The 17,296-nt window shown below is 56.8% G+C and overlaps 4 protein-coding genes across 4 annotated transcripts; 2 read left to right on the forward strand and 2 right to left on the reverse strand.

Annotated features, from left to right (window-relative positions):
* Positions 1 to 491: 491 nt before the first annotated feature.
* PTSG_13078 (uncharacterized protein) lies at positions 492 to 3,136 on the reverse strand (the record flags this gene model as incomplete). Its single annotated transcript, XM_004988113.1, has 5 exons — positions 2,903 to 3,136; positions 2,369 to 2,621; positions 2,091 to 2,237; positions 1,570 to 1,796; positions 492 to 620 (listed from the first exon to the last, which is right to left on the reverse strand). Exons 1-5 carry the CDS (start codon positions 3,041 to 3,043, stop codon positions 492 to 494), a joined length of 897 nt encoding a protein of 298 aa, XP_004988170.1. The 5' UTR covers positions 3,044 to 3,136.
* A 403-nt stretch (positions 3,137 to 3,539) lies between these two features.
* Positions 3,540 to 4,784, forward strand: PTSG_10633 (uncharacterized protein; the record flags this gene model as incomplete). Its single annotated transcript, XM_004988114.1, has 1 exon — positions 3,540 to 4,784. The coding sequence occupies one exon, from the start codon at positions 3,540 to 3,542 to the stop codon at positions 4,782 to 4,784; it is 1,245 nt and encodes a 414-aa protein (XP_004988171.1).
* Positions 4,785 to 5,245: 461 nt separating this feature from the next.
* On the reverse strand, positions 5,246 to 7,394 carry PTSG_10634 (uncharacterized protein; the record flags this gene model as incomplete). The annotated part of the gene is made up of 7 exons (XM_004988115.1): positions 7,215 to 7,394; positions 6,880 to 6,976; positions 6,613 to 6,677; positions 6,396 to 6,468; positions 6,126 to 6,201; positions 5,724 to 5,793; positions 5,246 to 5,497 (listed from the first exon to the last, which is right to left on the reverse strand). Exons 1-7 carry the CDS (start codon positions 7,323 to 7,325, stop codon positions 5,246 to 5,248), a joined length of 744 nt encoding a protein of 247 aa, XP_004988172.1. The 5' UTR covers positions 7,326 to 7,394.
* Positions 7,395 to 7,568: 174 nt separating this feature from the next.
* Positions 7,569 to 16,374, forward strand: PTSG_10635 (transcription factor inhibitor ECI-6). The gene is made up of 18 exons (XM_004988116.1): positions 7,569 to 7,854; positions 8,010 to 8,122; positions 8,322 to 8,395; positions 8,653 to 8,729; positions 8,897 to 9,027; positions 9,218 to 9,282; positions 9,499 to 9,571; positions 9,776 to 9,888; positions 10,097 to 10,172; positions 10,432 to 10,616; positions 10,755 to 10,959; positions 11,152 to 11,268; positions 11,482 to 11,808; positions 12,037 to 12,839; positions 13,117 to 13,183; positions 13,465 to 13,552; positions 13,794 to 15,946; positions 16,230 to 16,374. The coding sequence occupies exons 1-18, from the start codon at positions 7,755 to 7,757 to the stop codon at positions 16,320 to 16,322; spliced, it is 4,860 nt and encodes a 1,619-aa protein (XP_004988173.1). The 5' UTR covers positions 7,569 to 7,754; the 3' UTR covers positions 16,323 to 16,374.
* The last annotated feature ends 922 nt before the right edge of the window (positions 16,375 to 17,296 follow it).

A 17,296-nucleotide genomic window follows, 5' to 3' on the forward strand; every position in this document is an offset into this window, starting at 1 on the left:
CTTGCGCGCGTGTGTGCGTGGTCGCAAGTATACAAGTGCATGCGCGCGCGCGTGTGTGCATGTGTGTGTGTATACGTTGTCGCAAGTGTGCAAGTGCATGTGGTCGCCTCGTGTGTGTGTGTGTGTGCATGTGTGTGCATGCGTGTGTGTGTGCGTATGCTTGCGCGCGCGCGTGTGTGCGTGGTCGCAAGTGTGCAAGTGCATGCGTGCGTGTGTGCATGTGTGTGTGTGTGTGCGTGCGTGCTCGCAAGTGTGCAAGTATATGTGCGCGCTCATGTGTGGTCATGTCGTGCGAGCGCTGTGCACATGCGTGTCAATGCAAGCACGCGGTCGTGTCGGGTCGTGCGATTCGTACGTTCCGAGTGGGTGTAGAAGAGGGCTCAGGTTGCAAATGCGGTTCTTCACGCGAGCAGCTTCCTTCGGCGCCTGTGTCCTGTATCGTTCCAGGGCTTTCTCCAGGTCACTCACGGAGGTTGCATTTCATGGCTGCATCAAAGAGTTGCTGGTGCCCCAGACGCCCTTCGCATGTGCACGGAGCACATGCCGTGGTGCCACATGGGTATTTCGTTGATTGCGCTGGTCACAGCAGTCCCTAAATCCGAGAGAATCGTATGCTCGCCCTGCAAGTGTGTGTGTGTGTATGTATGTGAGTAAGTGCGTGTGTATGTACGTGTAAGTGTGCATGTGTGCGCACGCGTGTGCATGTGCGTGTGAGTGTGCGTGTGAGAGTGTGAGCGTGAGCGTATGCATGTGCGTGTAAGTGCGTGTGCATGTGCGTGCGTGGAGGCGAATAAACACCGGTCACGTGCACACGCAGCAAGGCAGGCGTTCATACACACGCGCACACGGGCACAAGTGCATGCATACATGGACATGGAGACTCACCCAAAGTGGGGGCATGACCGATAAACAGAGCTGGAACAAGTGTGCGTAAGCGGGCTTGGTTTCCTGCAAGTAAAAGGCATACGTCACATCGATGCAGGTACACGATGAGTTCCAAGGTGGCGCCGCACACACATGCACACATACACACGCACCCACGCACACAGAGACACAAAGATGCAGAGACACACAGACACACAGACACGCACACAGACAAACAGACAAACAGACACACACATGCACACGCATATGTATGCCTGTGCACACACATACACGCACACCATACACACACGTGTACACACACATGTATGCACACACACGTGTACACACAGACACACAGACACAGAGACACAGAGATACAGAGACACACATACACGCACACCATACACACACACGTGTACACACACGTGTACACACACACACACACACACACACACGCACACACACGCACACACACACGCACACATACGCACAGAGACACAGAGATACAGAGACACACATACACGCACACCATACACACACACGTGTACACACACACACGCATATGTATGCCTGTGCACACACACACACGCACACCATACACACACACGTGTACACACACACACACACACACACACACACACACACAGACACAGACAGACATACACACACATGCACACGCGTGCGCACATGCGTACAGGGTGTTACCTGCTGGGTTATGTTGGCGCCCAGAATGAAGATCTTGTTGTCTGCGTCCAGTTGGCACAAGAGGTGGAGCATCATGTTGTTGTACGACAGATGCGTCGCGTCCGTGAACAGGACCTTTGGAGACTTGGCCGACAAACCATTCAGCTTTAGGCAGAACAGAAGCTCGCTAAATGCACCGTCTTTGGTCATCAGGTGCGCTGCATGATGTCCATTTGCATTGATCCACTCTGCACGACCATCAGCGCAGTGGTATGCATACTTGAGTGTGTTGAAGCAACAACGGCAAAACAAACACGTGCATGCATGTAAACACACGCACGCACGCACGCACATGCGTGTACATACAAACGCGCGCACGTGTACGTACACACAGACGCAAACACATACATACTTGTGTACACACACGTGTACATACACACGTGTATACACACACACAGACACACAGGCACAGACACAGACAGGCACAGACAGACACACACAGACAGACAGACACACACCCACAAGTTCGCAACCAAACTCACGAACGAACGAGTGCAGTCTGTCAAACTCCTCCTGCCGCTTGACGTGAGTTCTGCCTTGAGCTTGTGCTGCGTACTCTGCCATCTGGGAACCCGACATGGTTAGGCCGTAGCGGGCACTGACTTGTTGTACCTGAGCAGCGGGGTTTCCTGCAAGAAGACATGTCGCGCAGTGTAGAGAGAGGGAGGGGCAACAGTGAGATACCGAGGGCAACTGACGCGAGTTGTCCACATGACAAACGCACACGCATAAGTGATCACTTGGTTGCAGCGAGGAGTACCTATCATGGTTCGATCAAAGCGGGCGAGGGTCTGTGGACGAACACGGCGGCGCCCAAGCTCATGTTCACTGTCCTGTGCGAGCCAGCAAGTGTGGTGCCGTGCCTCGGTGATCTCCCACGCGCCGCTGACGGTTTGTTTGTTGGCGTGAATGGCATAGGCGCAGGTGCTTGGGTGTTTCCTCTGTTGTTGCTGCTTTGTCCAGGCTTTGTTGTCGCATCTCACGCGGTATGTCCTCGAATCCGTTGCCTTCACCTGGACAAGTGGCACGTTAACACATTCCGCGAGACACCACAGGGTGAACAGGACGCTGTTTCTTCGCATGCCCATGCGAAATCAAACGCACGCTCGAGCGTGCCAATCACCACACATGAACCACACAACCGCCACGCCACAAAGCGCCACGCGAAGCACACACAACACACGACAACCCGGCATGAGACACAGCACGCTGCCACAATGCCACGCGAAGCACACACGGCAACACGGCATGAAACACAACACGCTGCAACAACAACAACATAACACTCACTCACAATGTGATTAACGCCGAAGCGAACAGCAATCTCCGAGACAGCCTCCTGCACCTGCTCCTTGGAGATGAAGCGGGTACCCTTGGCAAGCTTGGCGTAAGCAGCCCGCAACGCAGCGTTGTTACTTGCTTCAACAACATCCATGGCTTGCACTGCCACTGTCAGTGCCACTGAATGCGATCACACTGTCCTTCTTGCTTCTTGGTTGTTTGTTTTGCGCCTTGATGCGCCATATCCTGTGTTGCAAATTGCAAATTGCACCTGCAATGTGGAAAGCCCTGCAAAGCGGAAAGCGTTTGCCGTGCAACCCACCCAACCCGTTTGCGTGTGCCTCCGAGGCTGCGTGGAGTTGCGTTAGAAGCGCATGGGCACAGCTTAACGCAATCTGAACTCACGCGTGGCGCGAAGTCAAAGCCCTTTTGTCCATGCGGCAGATTCCATTTTCAAAAGTGTACTTTTCGAGCTGTCCCCACACACACACACACACACACACACACACACACACACACACACACACACACACACACACACACACACACACACACACACACACACACACACACACACACACACACACACACACACACACACACACACACACACACACACACACACACACACACACACACCACACGCCATGATGTTGAGTGTGGTGCTGTGCGTGGCGCTGGGCGCTGTGCTGTGCAGTGGGGACGTAGCAATTGTGGAGGACGAGGTGGGTGCGCTGCACGTGAACACGAGCGACCCGTCGTTGCAGCCCGTGTATGTCAATGGCGAGGACTTGGTGGCCACGCTGCTGGCGCAAGCGAGCACGATCGAGGCGCAGGCAAAGCAGCTGTCGCAGCAGCAGCGCACGCTGGAGCAGCAGCAGCGGCGGATCGCGGGCCTGCGGCCAAAGGTGTGCCCGCCCACCGCAAACGTGACGGCCATCACCATCGGAGCAGACAGCACGGGCCCAAACAAGTGGATTGGCGGCGTGCTGGCGGACAATGGGCTCATCTACGGCATGCCATATCAGGCCAGTGCGGTGCTGATCATCGACCCTGCCACCAACACCGCCGACACCACCAGCATGCCCGATGTCAGCAACGGGCTGACGCAGTGGGGTGGTGGTGTGCTCGCCAGGGACGGCCTCATCTATGGCTTCCCGCACGCGGCGTCGCACGTGCTGGTGATCGACCCAGCCACCAACAGAGCCGACACCACCGCGCTCCCACGGCCCGGAGCCGGCCGGTGGCTCAGCGGCGTCGAAGCCGACAACGGCCTCATCTACGGCATGCCGTGGGGCTTCCCCGTGGTGCTGGTCATCGACCCCAGCACCAACACGACAACAGCCATCACGGAGGGTGACTTTGGCAGCGGAAATGCACGGTGGTATGGTGCCGTGGTTGCAGGGACTGGCCTCATCTACGCACCCCCATTTGATGGCACGAGCGTGCTTGTCGTTGACCCCAACACCAACACCGTCAGCAGCCTGCCTGTGTCACCCGCCCCAGCATCAAGCGGGTGGGCGGGTGTGGTGCTCAGCGCAGGCGGGCTCATCTACGCTCTTCCCTTCGCCGCCCAATCGGTGCTCATCATCGACCCTGTCGCCAACATCACGGACACCACAACGGTCACCCTTGCGAACACGCCGCTCGAGGCGTCCACGCCGGCCAAGTGGCGCGGTGGCGTGCTTGCGCCAAACGGGGTCGTCGTGGGCGTGCCGAACCAGGTGCCTAACGTGTTGGTGGTGGACACGATCACCAACACCATTGACATCACCACCGCCACGGTGCCTGCTGGACTCGACCAGTATTGGGGCGGCGTGCTCGCCAACAACGGGCTTGTCTACATGATCCCATTCGATGCTGAGACCGTCGCCATCGTCAACCCGGGCTGCTGACGCGGCACGCGCCGTGTGTATGTGTGTTGTGTTGTGTGTGTGTGTTTGTGTGCGTTTGCGTGTGTGTGTTCTTGTGTTGTGTGTGTGTGTGTGTGTGTGTGTGTGTGTGTTGGTATTCAGATGCAAGCCAGATAGAGGGTGTATTCGCTGTGTATTGGCCAATACATGAAGTTGACGGAAGCAGCAACATGCGCAGCATGCGCAGCGGAAGAGGGGAGACATACGGACACAGACAGACATACGCACAGGCACATAGACACAGACAGACACAGACACAGACACACACACAGAGACACAGACACAGACACAGACACACAGACACAGACACAGACACAGACACACACACACACACAGACACAGACACAGACACACACAGACACAGACACAGACACAGACAGACAGACAGACACACACACACACACACACACAGACACACAATTGCCCGTGACATCACAGTCACTTCATGCGGCTTGCCGGGCGCGGATGTGTGCGTGCAAGGACTGCAGGATAGTCCACATGGTGGTGGTCGTGCCTTTGAACACCAGCGACGCAGGCAACCACCCACCAACATCCGAGTGAATAATGTATGTCAGCTTTGTGCGTGTGTGCTTGTCTCCTTCACCGTCACCGCCGTTGTCATCGTCGTCGTCGTTGCTTGCAGGCACTGGCTCATACAGCATACCACAGGGGAAGTTCACGCCACGCACAAAGCCCTAATGTGTGGATAAGTGTCGTGCAAGCGCGCGCGTGTGTGTGTCAGTGTGTGTGCGTGTGTGTGTCAGCGTGCATGCGTGTGTGCGCGTGTGTCAGTGTCGGAGTGTGCGTGTGTGTGTCAGCGTGCGCGTAAGCTGTGAGCTGCGCAACCTCAATTGACAGACAGACAGACGGACACACATGTTCATGCAGGCATCACCAACATGTTCATCAGGTCCCATGTACCTTGGTGTGCGGGAAGTCTGGGTGGTCAATGCTCTGTGCAAAGTGAAGAATGGAGCCATCATCTTGAACCCTAAGTGTGTGTGTATGTGTGTGTGTGTGTGTGTGTATGTGTATGTGTGTGTGTGTGTGTGTGTGTGTGTGTGTGTGTGTGTGGTGGCGGTGGGGGCATGCATGCGTGCCTGTCTGCTCACGGCCCCCCATGCTGTGATCGAATCATCGTCTTGCATCCCATCACTGACGCCCAACACTCTGAAGACATGCCGGCAGGCGTACGGACAGAACGACACACAGACAGGCAGATACAAACACACACACAGACACACACAGACACACACAGACACACACAGACACACAGACACACAGACACACACACACACACACACATGTGGCAGAAGTGCTCACTCTGTCCAGGCGAGGTCGATGAATTCGCGTGGGGAGATGAGACCGCCCAGCGCGGCGTTGGAGAGTGTGCGGATCACTGATTGAGTCGTTGAAGACGGGGTTGTGGTGATTGAAGGGGTGATTGAAGGGATGGTTGGACGTGGGTGTATGAGGAGACGAGAGTGCATTTCGGTCAGCCAGTGCACACACACACACACACACACATAGACACATACATACACATAGACACACAGACACACACAGACACACACGCATACACACACATCACACCTTGCACAGTTTGGTTGTCCCGCTCCAGCACCACGACGTCTGATCGTGACTCCTTGGTCAGTGTGTCCTCCCACTGGCATATGCGTGCACGCGCGTATCGAGATGGCAAACAAGATGAAACCAAATGAAGGCGAATCAACGAGGCGCGGAGCGAAGAGTGGACGCTTGTTCACACCCAACCACACACACTCACACACACACAAGTGTGTGCGCTAACCGTCTTGCGAACTTCATAGTCGTTGAGGAGGCGGGTCGCTTCAGACGGGGGAATGTCAACCACAGCTGCTCGATGCACATGCATGTGATTGGGGTGAGCAGCGGAATCACGTACTTGTTTGTTGTTGTGGAGGCAACACCAGACACGCACGCACACAGAGCCAGACAAGAAAGCAAGAAAGCAAGAAGGCAAGCAAGAAGGCAAGCAAGAAGGCAAGTAAGAAGGCAAGAGCACGCATGGTCATGGGATTTGAGCAGAGTGGCGCACTTGTGAGTCTGATGCATTCGACTTTGTGCTCTACGCCAGCCGCCTTGAGCTCTCGCTTTGCAAGTCGCTCCATATGCACCACGCCATCGTCCTTCACCTTGAAGGTGGGGGGGGGGGACACGGGGGAAAGGGTGTGTGTGGGGAGGGTTGGTAAAGGGCGAAGGGCGATGTCACAGGCCATGCAGACAGACAGACAGACAGACAGACAGACAGACAGATAGACACAGGCAGATAGGCAGACACAGACACACAGACACACAGACACACACACATACACGCACACACAGACAGACAGACAGACAGACAAACACACACACACACACGAAGATACGCACTGTCTGGTAGCCCTGGGCAGTTCGTTTGGCATGAAACTTGTTTCGTGTATCCGCCAGTGCTTCCTCCGCGACCGCCCACGAGATGTCGCCCTTGATCTTCTTCGCTGCCATCCTAACCGAATAAGAGTGGTGTGGTGTGAAAAGGAGTGTGTGTGTGCGTGTGTGTGTGTGTGTGTGTGTGTGTGTGTGTGTGTGTGTGTGTGTGTGTGTGTGTGGAAGCACACGCCAAGAGCACATCTTCATCAGCATCTCAGAGTGCCATGCACACCGTCACCATCATCACCATCATCATCCACGCACACATCATCCCCATCATCATCACGACTTGCTTGCTTTGTTGCTGTCCTTCTTGTTTGAGGATTTGCGTGGAAACGAAAACAACACCTTCCCCAAGACACACACACACACGCACGCACGCACACACGCACACACGCACACACGCACACACGCACAGACACAGACACACACACACACATACACACGCACACACACGCACCCGCTTTGTCCTGTGCGCTGCTGACTGCTGCATGTCGGGGTGCAATGAGCCGTGACCCAGGCACACAGGTGCCCGCCACCACCACCACCACTGCGGCGAGCACAGCGCCTGCTGCTCCAAGCACCATCTTCGAAACACAAAAAGGTGCGACATGTGTGTTTGCGCGTGCGTGCGTGTGTGTGATATCGTGTGTGTCATAGTGCGTAGACTTGTCTCTGCTTGTGCACGCATGCATGGCTGTCATCTGTACACGTGGTCTTGAGTTCCGTACGGCTCACGTGTTGGTTCACATTGTGCAGGGTGCAATGTGAAGGTGTGCGTGCGCGTGCGTCCCATGAACAAGCGCGAGCGGGAAGGTCGATATGCACACTGCGTTGAGATTGCTGACGAGACGCACGTCATCGTGCACAAGGTGAGAGGACTCGGCGCCATGCGTGTTGTAGACGACATGCACGTGCTGCTGTATTGTGCTTGCAGCACTCTTCTCCGAAGATGACACCATCATGTTCCACCTGCTTGCCTCCGTCACGAACACAATGCCTGCACGTGTGTCATATTGACGAGCACGCGCGCATCTCTCATCTTCATGGTCGTCTGTGTGTTGCTTACAGCCCAAGTCTGGCGGGGGTCGGGCGGATCGACCCGCTTCATCTGCGGTTCGACCCCTCACCTTCAGCTACGACAGGTGTGTGCGTGTATGTGTGTGTATGTGTGTATGTGTGTGTATGTGTGTATGTGTGTATGTGTGTATGTGTGAGCATGTGTATGTGTGTGCGTGTATGTGTGTGCGTGTATGTGTGTATGTCTGTGTGTGTATGTGTGTATGTGTATGTGTGTGCGTGTATGTGTGTGTGTGTGCGTGTATGTGTGTGTGAAGCAACATGCATGTGTGATGGTGCCGGGTTTCCTGTGTTCACGGCATGCTGTTATCACTGACCGCAGGGTGTTTGGAGAGAACGATGCGCAGACGACAGTGTTCAGCACAGCTGTATCGCCCGTGGTCGACTCTGTTCTTGAAGGTGACGGTGAACATGCCTTTCAATGCGTCTTTTAACATGCTGATGGCAGCTGTTAAGGGATACAAATGCACACACACACACACACACACACACACACACACACACACACACACACACACACACACACACACACACACACACACACACACACACACACACACACACAGGGTACAACGGGAGCGTGATTGCATATGGGCAGACGGGCACGGGCAAGACGTTTACGATTGAGGGCGACCTCAAAGGCGAACATCAGGGCATCATCCCGCGCGCCGTCCACCGCGTCTTTCAACACATCCAGGTGTTGTGTGTGTGTGTGTGTGTTTTGTTTTGCGTTTGTGCGTACGTTTGTGCGTACGTGTGTGTGTGTGTGTGTGTGTGTGCGTGTATGCGTGTATGTGTGTGTTCGCACCATTTGATACCTTAGCTCCTGTCTTACACACTCTCACTGCACGCATACGTCATCATCACCCCGACCATCACGGCGTCAGGATGCTTCGGATGCGCGCTGCCAGTGGCTCGTCCGCGTCTCCTTCCTGCAGATCTACAACGAGCGGTGAGACACAGGGGAGGCGGCACTGCATCGTTTTGCCTATGTGTGTATGTGTGTGTATGTGTGTGTGTTTGTGTGTATGTGAATGCGTGTGTATGTATGTGAATGTGTGCGTGAACAAACCTATGCCTCATGTCACGTGTGTACGATGCACGCACCCTACTCACACCACCACCACCACAACAACCCCACCGCCACCACCACCACCACCACCCAAAGCGTGTCTGACTTGCTTGACGCGGACAAGGACAACCTGAAGATCAGAGAGGGCGCACGCGGCGTGTGGGTGCAGGTGAGACATTGGGCAGGGTGTGTGAGTGTATATGTGTGTGTATGTGCGTATTAGATGCTTGCATGCACGGTGCAGCAGCTGCTGCATGTAGCAGACGTGCCAACGCGCACACACACACACATGCACACGCATCTCTACAATATCACACATGCTTCCTCATGTACCCTGCGCTGGCGATGATTGCGGTGGTCGTGTTTGCATCAGGACCTGTCGGAGCACGTGGCGCGGCGCGTGGAGGACGTGCATGCGCTGTTGTCGCGCGGGAAGCAGCAGCGGAAAACAAACAGCACGCGCAAGAACGAAACGTCAAGCCGAAGGTGTGGCTGTGTGATTGGTCTGCGTGCGTGCGTGCGTGCGTGTGTTTGCGTGTATGTGTGTGTGTGTGCGTGCGTGTGTGCGAGTGTGTGTGTGTATGTGTGTGTGTGTCGTAGTGTCCGCAACAACTCATGTCCCCATCACCGCCACCACCACCACCACTGCTACCACCACCACCGCCACCATCATCATCATCGTCATCATCATTAGCCATGCAGTGTTCACGATCATTGTTGAGCGGTCTGAGGAGAAGGAGGATGGCACCACCGTCACCGTCGGCAAACTGGTGCGACTCTCGCTCCATGATGGTAGCTGGTGGTCAGTGGCGGTGGTTGTTTTCATCGTCTGTGTTGTGCTGTGGCTTGGCTCGCCCCACTGCCCAAGCTGCCGTTCACTCAATGAATGCACACCCCCGCTCCGGACCCATCACCGCCACTTACCACTGTCATCATCACCCGCCAACAACAACAACCCTCCCCCATCACTCATCACCATTACACCCTTATCACCACCAACCACCTCAACCAACCCCCCACCGCCATCAGCACCTTGTTGACCTGGCCGGCAGCGAGCGGTTTGAGGCGTCCTCGGATTCAACGCGACAACGCGAGACAACAAACATCAACACGTCCCTGTCCGCGTTTGGGAAAGTTGTGATTGCGCTCACGGCGAAATCGCGCGTTCACACCCCATATCGTGACTCAAAGCTCACACGCATCCTCCAGGACAGGTGCGTGTGTGATTGCGTGTGTGATTGTGTATGTTTGTGCGCGTGTGTGCATGTGTGTGGCTTCTCACTGACATTTCCTTTGCTCACATACCCCACCACCACCACACTACCACCCCCCCCCCCTCAAAACACCATCAGCTTGGGCGGCAACTGCCTGACGACGATGATCTCGACCATCTCGCCCTCATCGGACTGTCTCCAGGAGTCCACGTCCACGCTGCAGTTTGCAAACGTGGCCCGCTCTGTCAAGAATGTGGTGAAGCGCAACGAGGACAAGAGCGACACAGCCATGCTCAGCGCGTACCAGTCGGAGGTCAAGCGGCTCAGAGCAATGCTCGAGAAGGTATCCGTGTTGCGGCGGGCGCAGAAGTTGAGGGGCTGTGGTGTGGTGGGGTGGTGTGGTGTGATGTGCATGCGTGGTGGTGTGGTGTGTGTGTATGTGTGTATGTGTGTTGTGGACGTGTGCACAGCGTGCACCCGCGATGGGTCACACGATCATGCTCACCACCATCACCATCAACACCACCAACACCAGTCTGCGATGGCGGTCGACTCGTCCGCAATGGCGGGGGAGCTCGAGCGAAAGACACGAATGGTTGAGCAAGCAACACGCGAGAAGGAGCAGCTGGAGACGCAGATTGCAGAGTTGCAGGTGCCGTACTCGCTCACGTGGTGTGGTGTGTGTGTGTGTGTGTGTGTGTGTGTATGTGTGTGTGTGTGATGTGTTTCCGTCAGTCAGCACTTGTCATCACCACCATCTCCACCGACAACGCCGAAATCACACGACCACCACCATTCGTCCTTCTCCTCACCTCCTTTGCATTCTCGTCACCACCATCATCACGACCACCCGATACGGCGCCAGGCGTCGATGCTGACTGGTGGCCGTCGCATTGAGGAGACGGAGGAGTTTCAGGAGGCCGTGAAGCGCGAGCGGCAACGGCTGCACCGGGAACAGCAGCAGCAGCTGGAGCAGGTTGAGCGGGAGCGAGCCAAGTTGGAGGCGGAGAAGCGGGCGTTTGAGGCGAAAAAACAGGAGTGGCTACGCGCACAACAGCAGCAGCAGCAGAAGGAAAAGGAAAAGGAGGAGGAGAAACAGAAGGAAAAAGAAGAGGAAGAGAAACAGAAACAGGAGGGGGAGAAGGGAAGCAAGGAGACAGCGCAGAACAACGGGCAGGATGATGCAAAGCAGGTGTGTGAACAGTGGTGGAGAGAGTGTGTGAGTGTGTGATTGTGTGAGTGCGTGCGCGCGCGCCTGTGTGTGTGTGTGTGTGTGCGTGTGTGTGTGTGTGCGTGTGTGTGTGTGTGCTTGTGTGCTGAAGACGCCACTCGCTGACACCCCACATCACATCGTCACAACCACTGTCTCAATCGCCACCACCACCACCACGCACCACATCACCATCACCATCACCATCAGGCAACACCGCCCCTGCCGCTTGCGCCGTCGCCGCCAAAGGGCCCGCGATCGTCACGCGCGTCGACATCGATGGGACTCCGACGGTCACACGAGCACGCGCGCACGAGCGGTGGCAGCGGTGCTGGCGGTGACAAGGGCGGCGATGGTGATGGTGACACGGTTAAGACACAACAGCAATCACAGCAGCAGCAGCAGCAGCAACAACAACAACAGCATCAACTTCAACAACAACAGCATCAACTTCAACAACAGCAGCAGCAGCAGCCTCAACTTCAGCAGCAGCAGCAGCAAGAGCCACCGCGCGCCCCCGTGTCGATGCCACGTCGCCGGTCGTCGGTGCTGTCTCCGTCAATGGGGACGCTGCCGCTCAGGGTGCCACGGCCCCCGCCGCCGCGACGCAACAGCGGTGGTGGTGCTGGTGTGAACACCGTGGCCGCCAGCAACACGGCTGCAGTTGGTGCTGTTGGTGCTGTCAGTGGCGGCGTTGTGAATGGGAATGGTGCCGGTAGCAAGACGGCTGTATCGATCAACGGCCAGCGGTGGCAGCAGGCGAGAGCCGGCGGCGTTGCTGCTCCTCCTGCACATGTGGCCGCGATGGTGAACTCGGTGCACGGACGCATTCTGGCATCACAACAACAACAACAACAACAGCAACACCAACAGCACGGTAATGGTATGCGTGAGCCACGTCCACCACATGTGGTGCAGGCGTGGGGCAACGGCAGCGAGCAGCAGCCGACACGCGGACTTCAGCGCAACGATTCATCGCCATCGGCGCTGTCGCTGCAGAACGTCGACGCAAGGTGTGTGTGTGTGTGTGTGTGTGTGAGTGTGGTGTTGTGTGGTGTGGTATGTGTGTGTGCGCGCGTGTGTGTGAGTGTGGTGTTGTGTGGTGTGGTATGTGTGTGTGCCAGCGTGTGTGTGTGTGTGTGTGTGTGTGTGTGTGCAAGTGTGCACCTTGTACACTTGCGTGCTGTTGTTTGCTTGCCCCCCCCCACCAGCTCACGCAATAGCATTTCGAACTACTGTCCTTTGTTTCATCTCTCACGCCGCCACCAACACGTGCACTCGCCACTCAAGGCCACTCCTGAGTGATGACGACGACGACGACAACGAGCTCATTCCTGTCGACATTTCCAGTGATGAGGTGGGCACAGCAGTGGAATGGTGTGCTGCGTGGTCTGTTGCCGCTGCTGCTGTTGTGTTTCTGGTGCCACTGCTGTTGTTACTGTCCCTGCCCGATGCTCTTGTCTTGCGGGTGTGCGTGCGATGCTCTGTTTTCTCCCCCTCTCCTCCTGCAGTGTTTCCACGACATTTGAGTTGCGTGTGCTTGCCCGGGCCACCAGCTCTGATGTATCACAATCAGCAGTCACATGATCCCCACACCCAACACCACCCACCACCACCACCCCGTTGTTGACACAACAGGAGCACATGGATGCTGTGACGGCGCACGTGGGGGCGGCGTCGCTTCGCCAGCGGCCGTCTGCTGAGGAGATCAGGATGCAGCGCGAAGGTGAGGTGGTGATGGTGTTCAGGACGGATGTCCGTGGAGGGGATGAAGAGAGAGGGTGAACCGGTTCACCCACATTCATCACACTCACGCCGACACAACCTCGCACTCCTTTTGAGGCTGTTGCACTGTGTCTATCTCACACGCACATTCACACAACATAACCACTCACACACACTCGCTCACTCCAACCCTCCCCCCTCCCCCTCCCCCACCAATTCCCAATTCTTTCCCCAATGCACAGCGGAGGCGCAGCAGGAGGAAGAGGAGCGCATGCGCGCGTACAAGATGGCGTTGATGGACCCAAATTCCGGCATCCCGATTGCATCACACCGCGTGGGCCTAACGGTGTACACGTCGTGTTTCCGCGGCTCCGACGCTGCTGGCTGGTTCATGGCAAACATGGAGGGCGTGAGCAGCATCCAGCGCGCGCAGAGCGTTGGGCAGAACTTGCTGGATTTGGGCATGTTTGTGGTCGTGCGTGGAGGGATGACGTTTAATGTTTCGGACTCTGCGCTGTACGCGTTTGATTCTCCAATGGAGGAATTCCACTCCGATGCGCCGGCCAGTGGTGACGTCATCATGAATGGCGCCGCCAACAACATCAACAGAAACAACAGCAGCACCTCCCTGCACCACACCCAGCAGCAGCAGCAGCACTATCAGCCGCAATACGTTGGTGGTGGTGGTGGTGATGGTGGTGGTGGTGGAAACGGCGGAAACAGCAACACCGCCACGGGACTGTCGCGTGCTTGGGGGTCATCATCATCGCTGTCATCGCCATCCACGCGTCGTCCAAGCTCGAGCCGATCCCACGTGATGCGACGCCGCCCGTCATCCTCTGCTCGTCGCAGCATGCGCAGGCGTCCCTCGTCGTCGTCATCGTCCCTGACACGCACGGCTGCAGCCACCAACGGAAGCAACACGGGGTCACCGCTCACAAGCCGTGGGGCAAGCACGTCCAGCCTCAACGCAACTGGTGGTGCTGTTGGCACAACCTCGTCGCCACCGCCGCCCCACCACCAACAGCAGCAGCAGCAGAAACCGCAGCGGCGACGATCGTTGTTGTCGATGCGGCCGTTTGGACGATCAAACAGCAGCAGCATGGGCGATGGCGGTGGCGGTGGACGGGTGTCGCTCGCGTCCACCATGTCCACAGACGACTACACAACCACGCTCAACGACACACACCACCAGCACGTATCGTCGTCACCACCATCATCATCGTCGTCTCCACAGCGCGCGCGTACCCGACCAGCGTCAGCGTCGCGTCCCAGCACGGCATCGCTGCTTCGTCGCCCGAGTGGTTCTGCTCTTCGCCGTCGCGCCGCCGCGTTCACGTCGTTTGCAAACATCATCACACGCAGCGGTGGTGGCGGTGATAATGGCGAGCGCGGTGGCGGTGATGGTCAGGGTGGCAATGGTGGTGGTGTTGGTGGTGTTGGTGGTGTTGGTGGTGGTGGTCATCACGACCCTGCGGCGATGGAGGCGCTGGGGCTGGACTCACGGCTCCCTGTGCTGATGATGGATGATGCGCCTGCTGTGCACCGAGCAGCCGCCAACGGCGACATTGCGGCACTCAAGGCGTTTGCACGCAATGACCCGGACGCGGTGAACGAGTTGGATGATCTCGGGCGGTCGCCGCTGATTTACGCGGTGGTGGCGGGGCGCACGCGTGCCTGCAAGCAGCTGCTGAAGCTGGGCGCGATTGTGAACGCGTGCGACGACAACGGGTGCACTGCGCTGCTGTGGGCGGTGTCGCACGGGTGCAAAGACGCGATGCGGCTGCTGCTGAAGCACGGGGCAGATCCTGACGCCACGGACCACCAGGGCCAGTCGTGTGTGCACTGGGCCTGCACGCCAGCCTCCACCGATGTGCTGCAGATTGTGCTGCGGGTGTGCCAGGGAAGCATCCTGAACCAGCAGGACCTCCACCAGCAGACGCCGCTGCACTGGTCTGTGCTGTGCGGCCACAGTGCACACGCACAGCTGCTGCTGCAGCACGAGGCCGACCCGTCGCTCGTGGACAAGGAGGGGCGCACGCCGCTGCACTACGCCGTTGAACTGGCCAGCGTGGACTGCCTGCGCGTGCTCATACGATCGAGCACCACGCATGTGCTGAACCAACCCGACGCGCGCGGGTATGCAGCCCTGCACATTGCCGTGTCCAAACAGGACATGAATGCCTTCAACGCGCTGGTGAATGCTGGCAGTGGCAGCGTCGGCGGCGGTGGCGGTGTGGACGTGAACCAGACGGACCAGCACGGGCGCACGCCCTTGCACTACGCGGCGCTGTTGGGGCAAGCAGGCATGTGCCGCGGTCTCATCTCGCGTGGTGCAGCCGTGATGGCACGCGATGGGTCTGGTCGCACCCCGCTCCATCTTGCCACAGACAAGGTGAGGTGGTTGCGTTTGGTTGTGTGAGAGAGAGAGAGAGTGTGTGTGTGACGAGTGTGTGTCATGTGTGTGTGTGTAAGTGTGTGTGTGTGTGTAAGTGTGTGTGTGTGTCATGTATGTGTGTGTGTGTGTGTGTGTGTGTGTGTGTGTGTGTGTGTGTGTGTGTGTGTGTGTGTGTGTGTGTGTGTGTGGACGTCGATGGTGTTACATCTGGTTTGCCATGCTCACCATCTCCTTAACTTTTGTTTGTGTCTTTGTCCTGTTTTGTCGCCGTGCACACCAGGATCGCCGTGAATGCATTCACATTTTGCAGCAGAGCGTACAGCATGCAACGGCGCCCCCGCCAATCCCGCCCTTCATGCAGCCCACACACTGATGAAGCCCATACGCGCGCGCGCGCGCGTGTGTGTGTGTGTTTGTGCTTTGCTCGTTCTTCGGACATGCTGTTTGTATTCGAATGACGTTTATCGAATTTGGTTACTTTCGTGATGAGAGGAGGGGGAGATGTGGGGAGTAGCTTGACGGTGGCGCACGCAGCACGTGCACATGTACATGTGTAGATGAAAAGATGAATACGTGCTGAGAGCGTTCATTGTGCAACATAGAACGATCGTATGACCGATGAGGGACACATGGAGTCACGCCGACAGCATCGAGCGCAAAAAGCAGTACACACACACACACACACACACACACACACACACACACACACACACACACACACACACACACACACACACACACACACACACAAACACACACACATGCACATTACGCCTTGTTTGCGTTGGGAGGCACCACTCCATTGTTGATCAAGCTGTGGGAGCAGGGAAGAAGCAATGAATGAAAACATGTGAGAAGTTGGAGGAGGCACGCGAAGTGAGCTGTGCGCCAAAAGAGGCATTTCCTATCAGCATCTGCGACCGCCACCACGCACTGCAGCACTGCCACAGCACTCGGTGTTGCATGAACGAGAGAATGAATGAATGCGTGAATGAACCGACTTACTTGAGCACCTCTGCCCAGCAGTTGTCGTGGCCCATGGGTGCAAGGCAGTACCCGTGCTGCTGGTCTTTGTAGCCTTTGTACAGCAGCGTCTTGTTCACCTGTCGTGCGCGTGGACGAAGGAAGGAGGAAGGGAGGGAATGGAGAGGGGAGGAAGGGACGGGAAGAGTGGCAGGATGCAGGGCTGATGTCAGCATGTATGCTTCAAAATGTGGAGCCACAGATCACAGCGAGTGAATGCCTGTGTGTATGTAACACACAACCACACACACACACACACACACACACACACTCACACACACACACACACACACACACACACACACACACACACACACACACACA

The sequence above is a fragment of the Salpingoeca rosetta genome (genome assembly GCF_000188695.1).
Source record: "Salpingoeca rosetta unplaced genomic scaffold supercont1.38, whole genome shotgun sequence".
Taxonomy (NCBI): Eukaryota; class Choanoflagellata; order Craspedida; family Salpingoecidae; genus Salpingoeca; species Salpingoeca rosetta.

Bases quoted from the DNA above. Each gene is read 5' to 3' on its own strand.
- PTSG_10635 (XM_004988116.1), top strand. From the start codon at position 7,755: ATGAGCCGTGACCCAGGCACACAGGTGCCCGCCACCACCACCACCACT. The intron at 8,730-8,896 runs GTGACGGTGAAC...ACACACACACAG, and splicing joins GGTCGACTCTGTTCTTGAAG to GGTACAACGGGAGCGTGATT. The intron at 11,269-11,481 runs GTGCCGTACTCG...ATACGGCGCCAG, and splicing joins CGCAGATTGCAGAGTTGCAG to GCGTCGATGCTGACTGGTGG.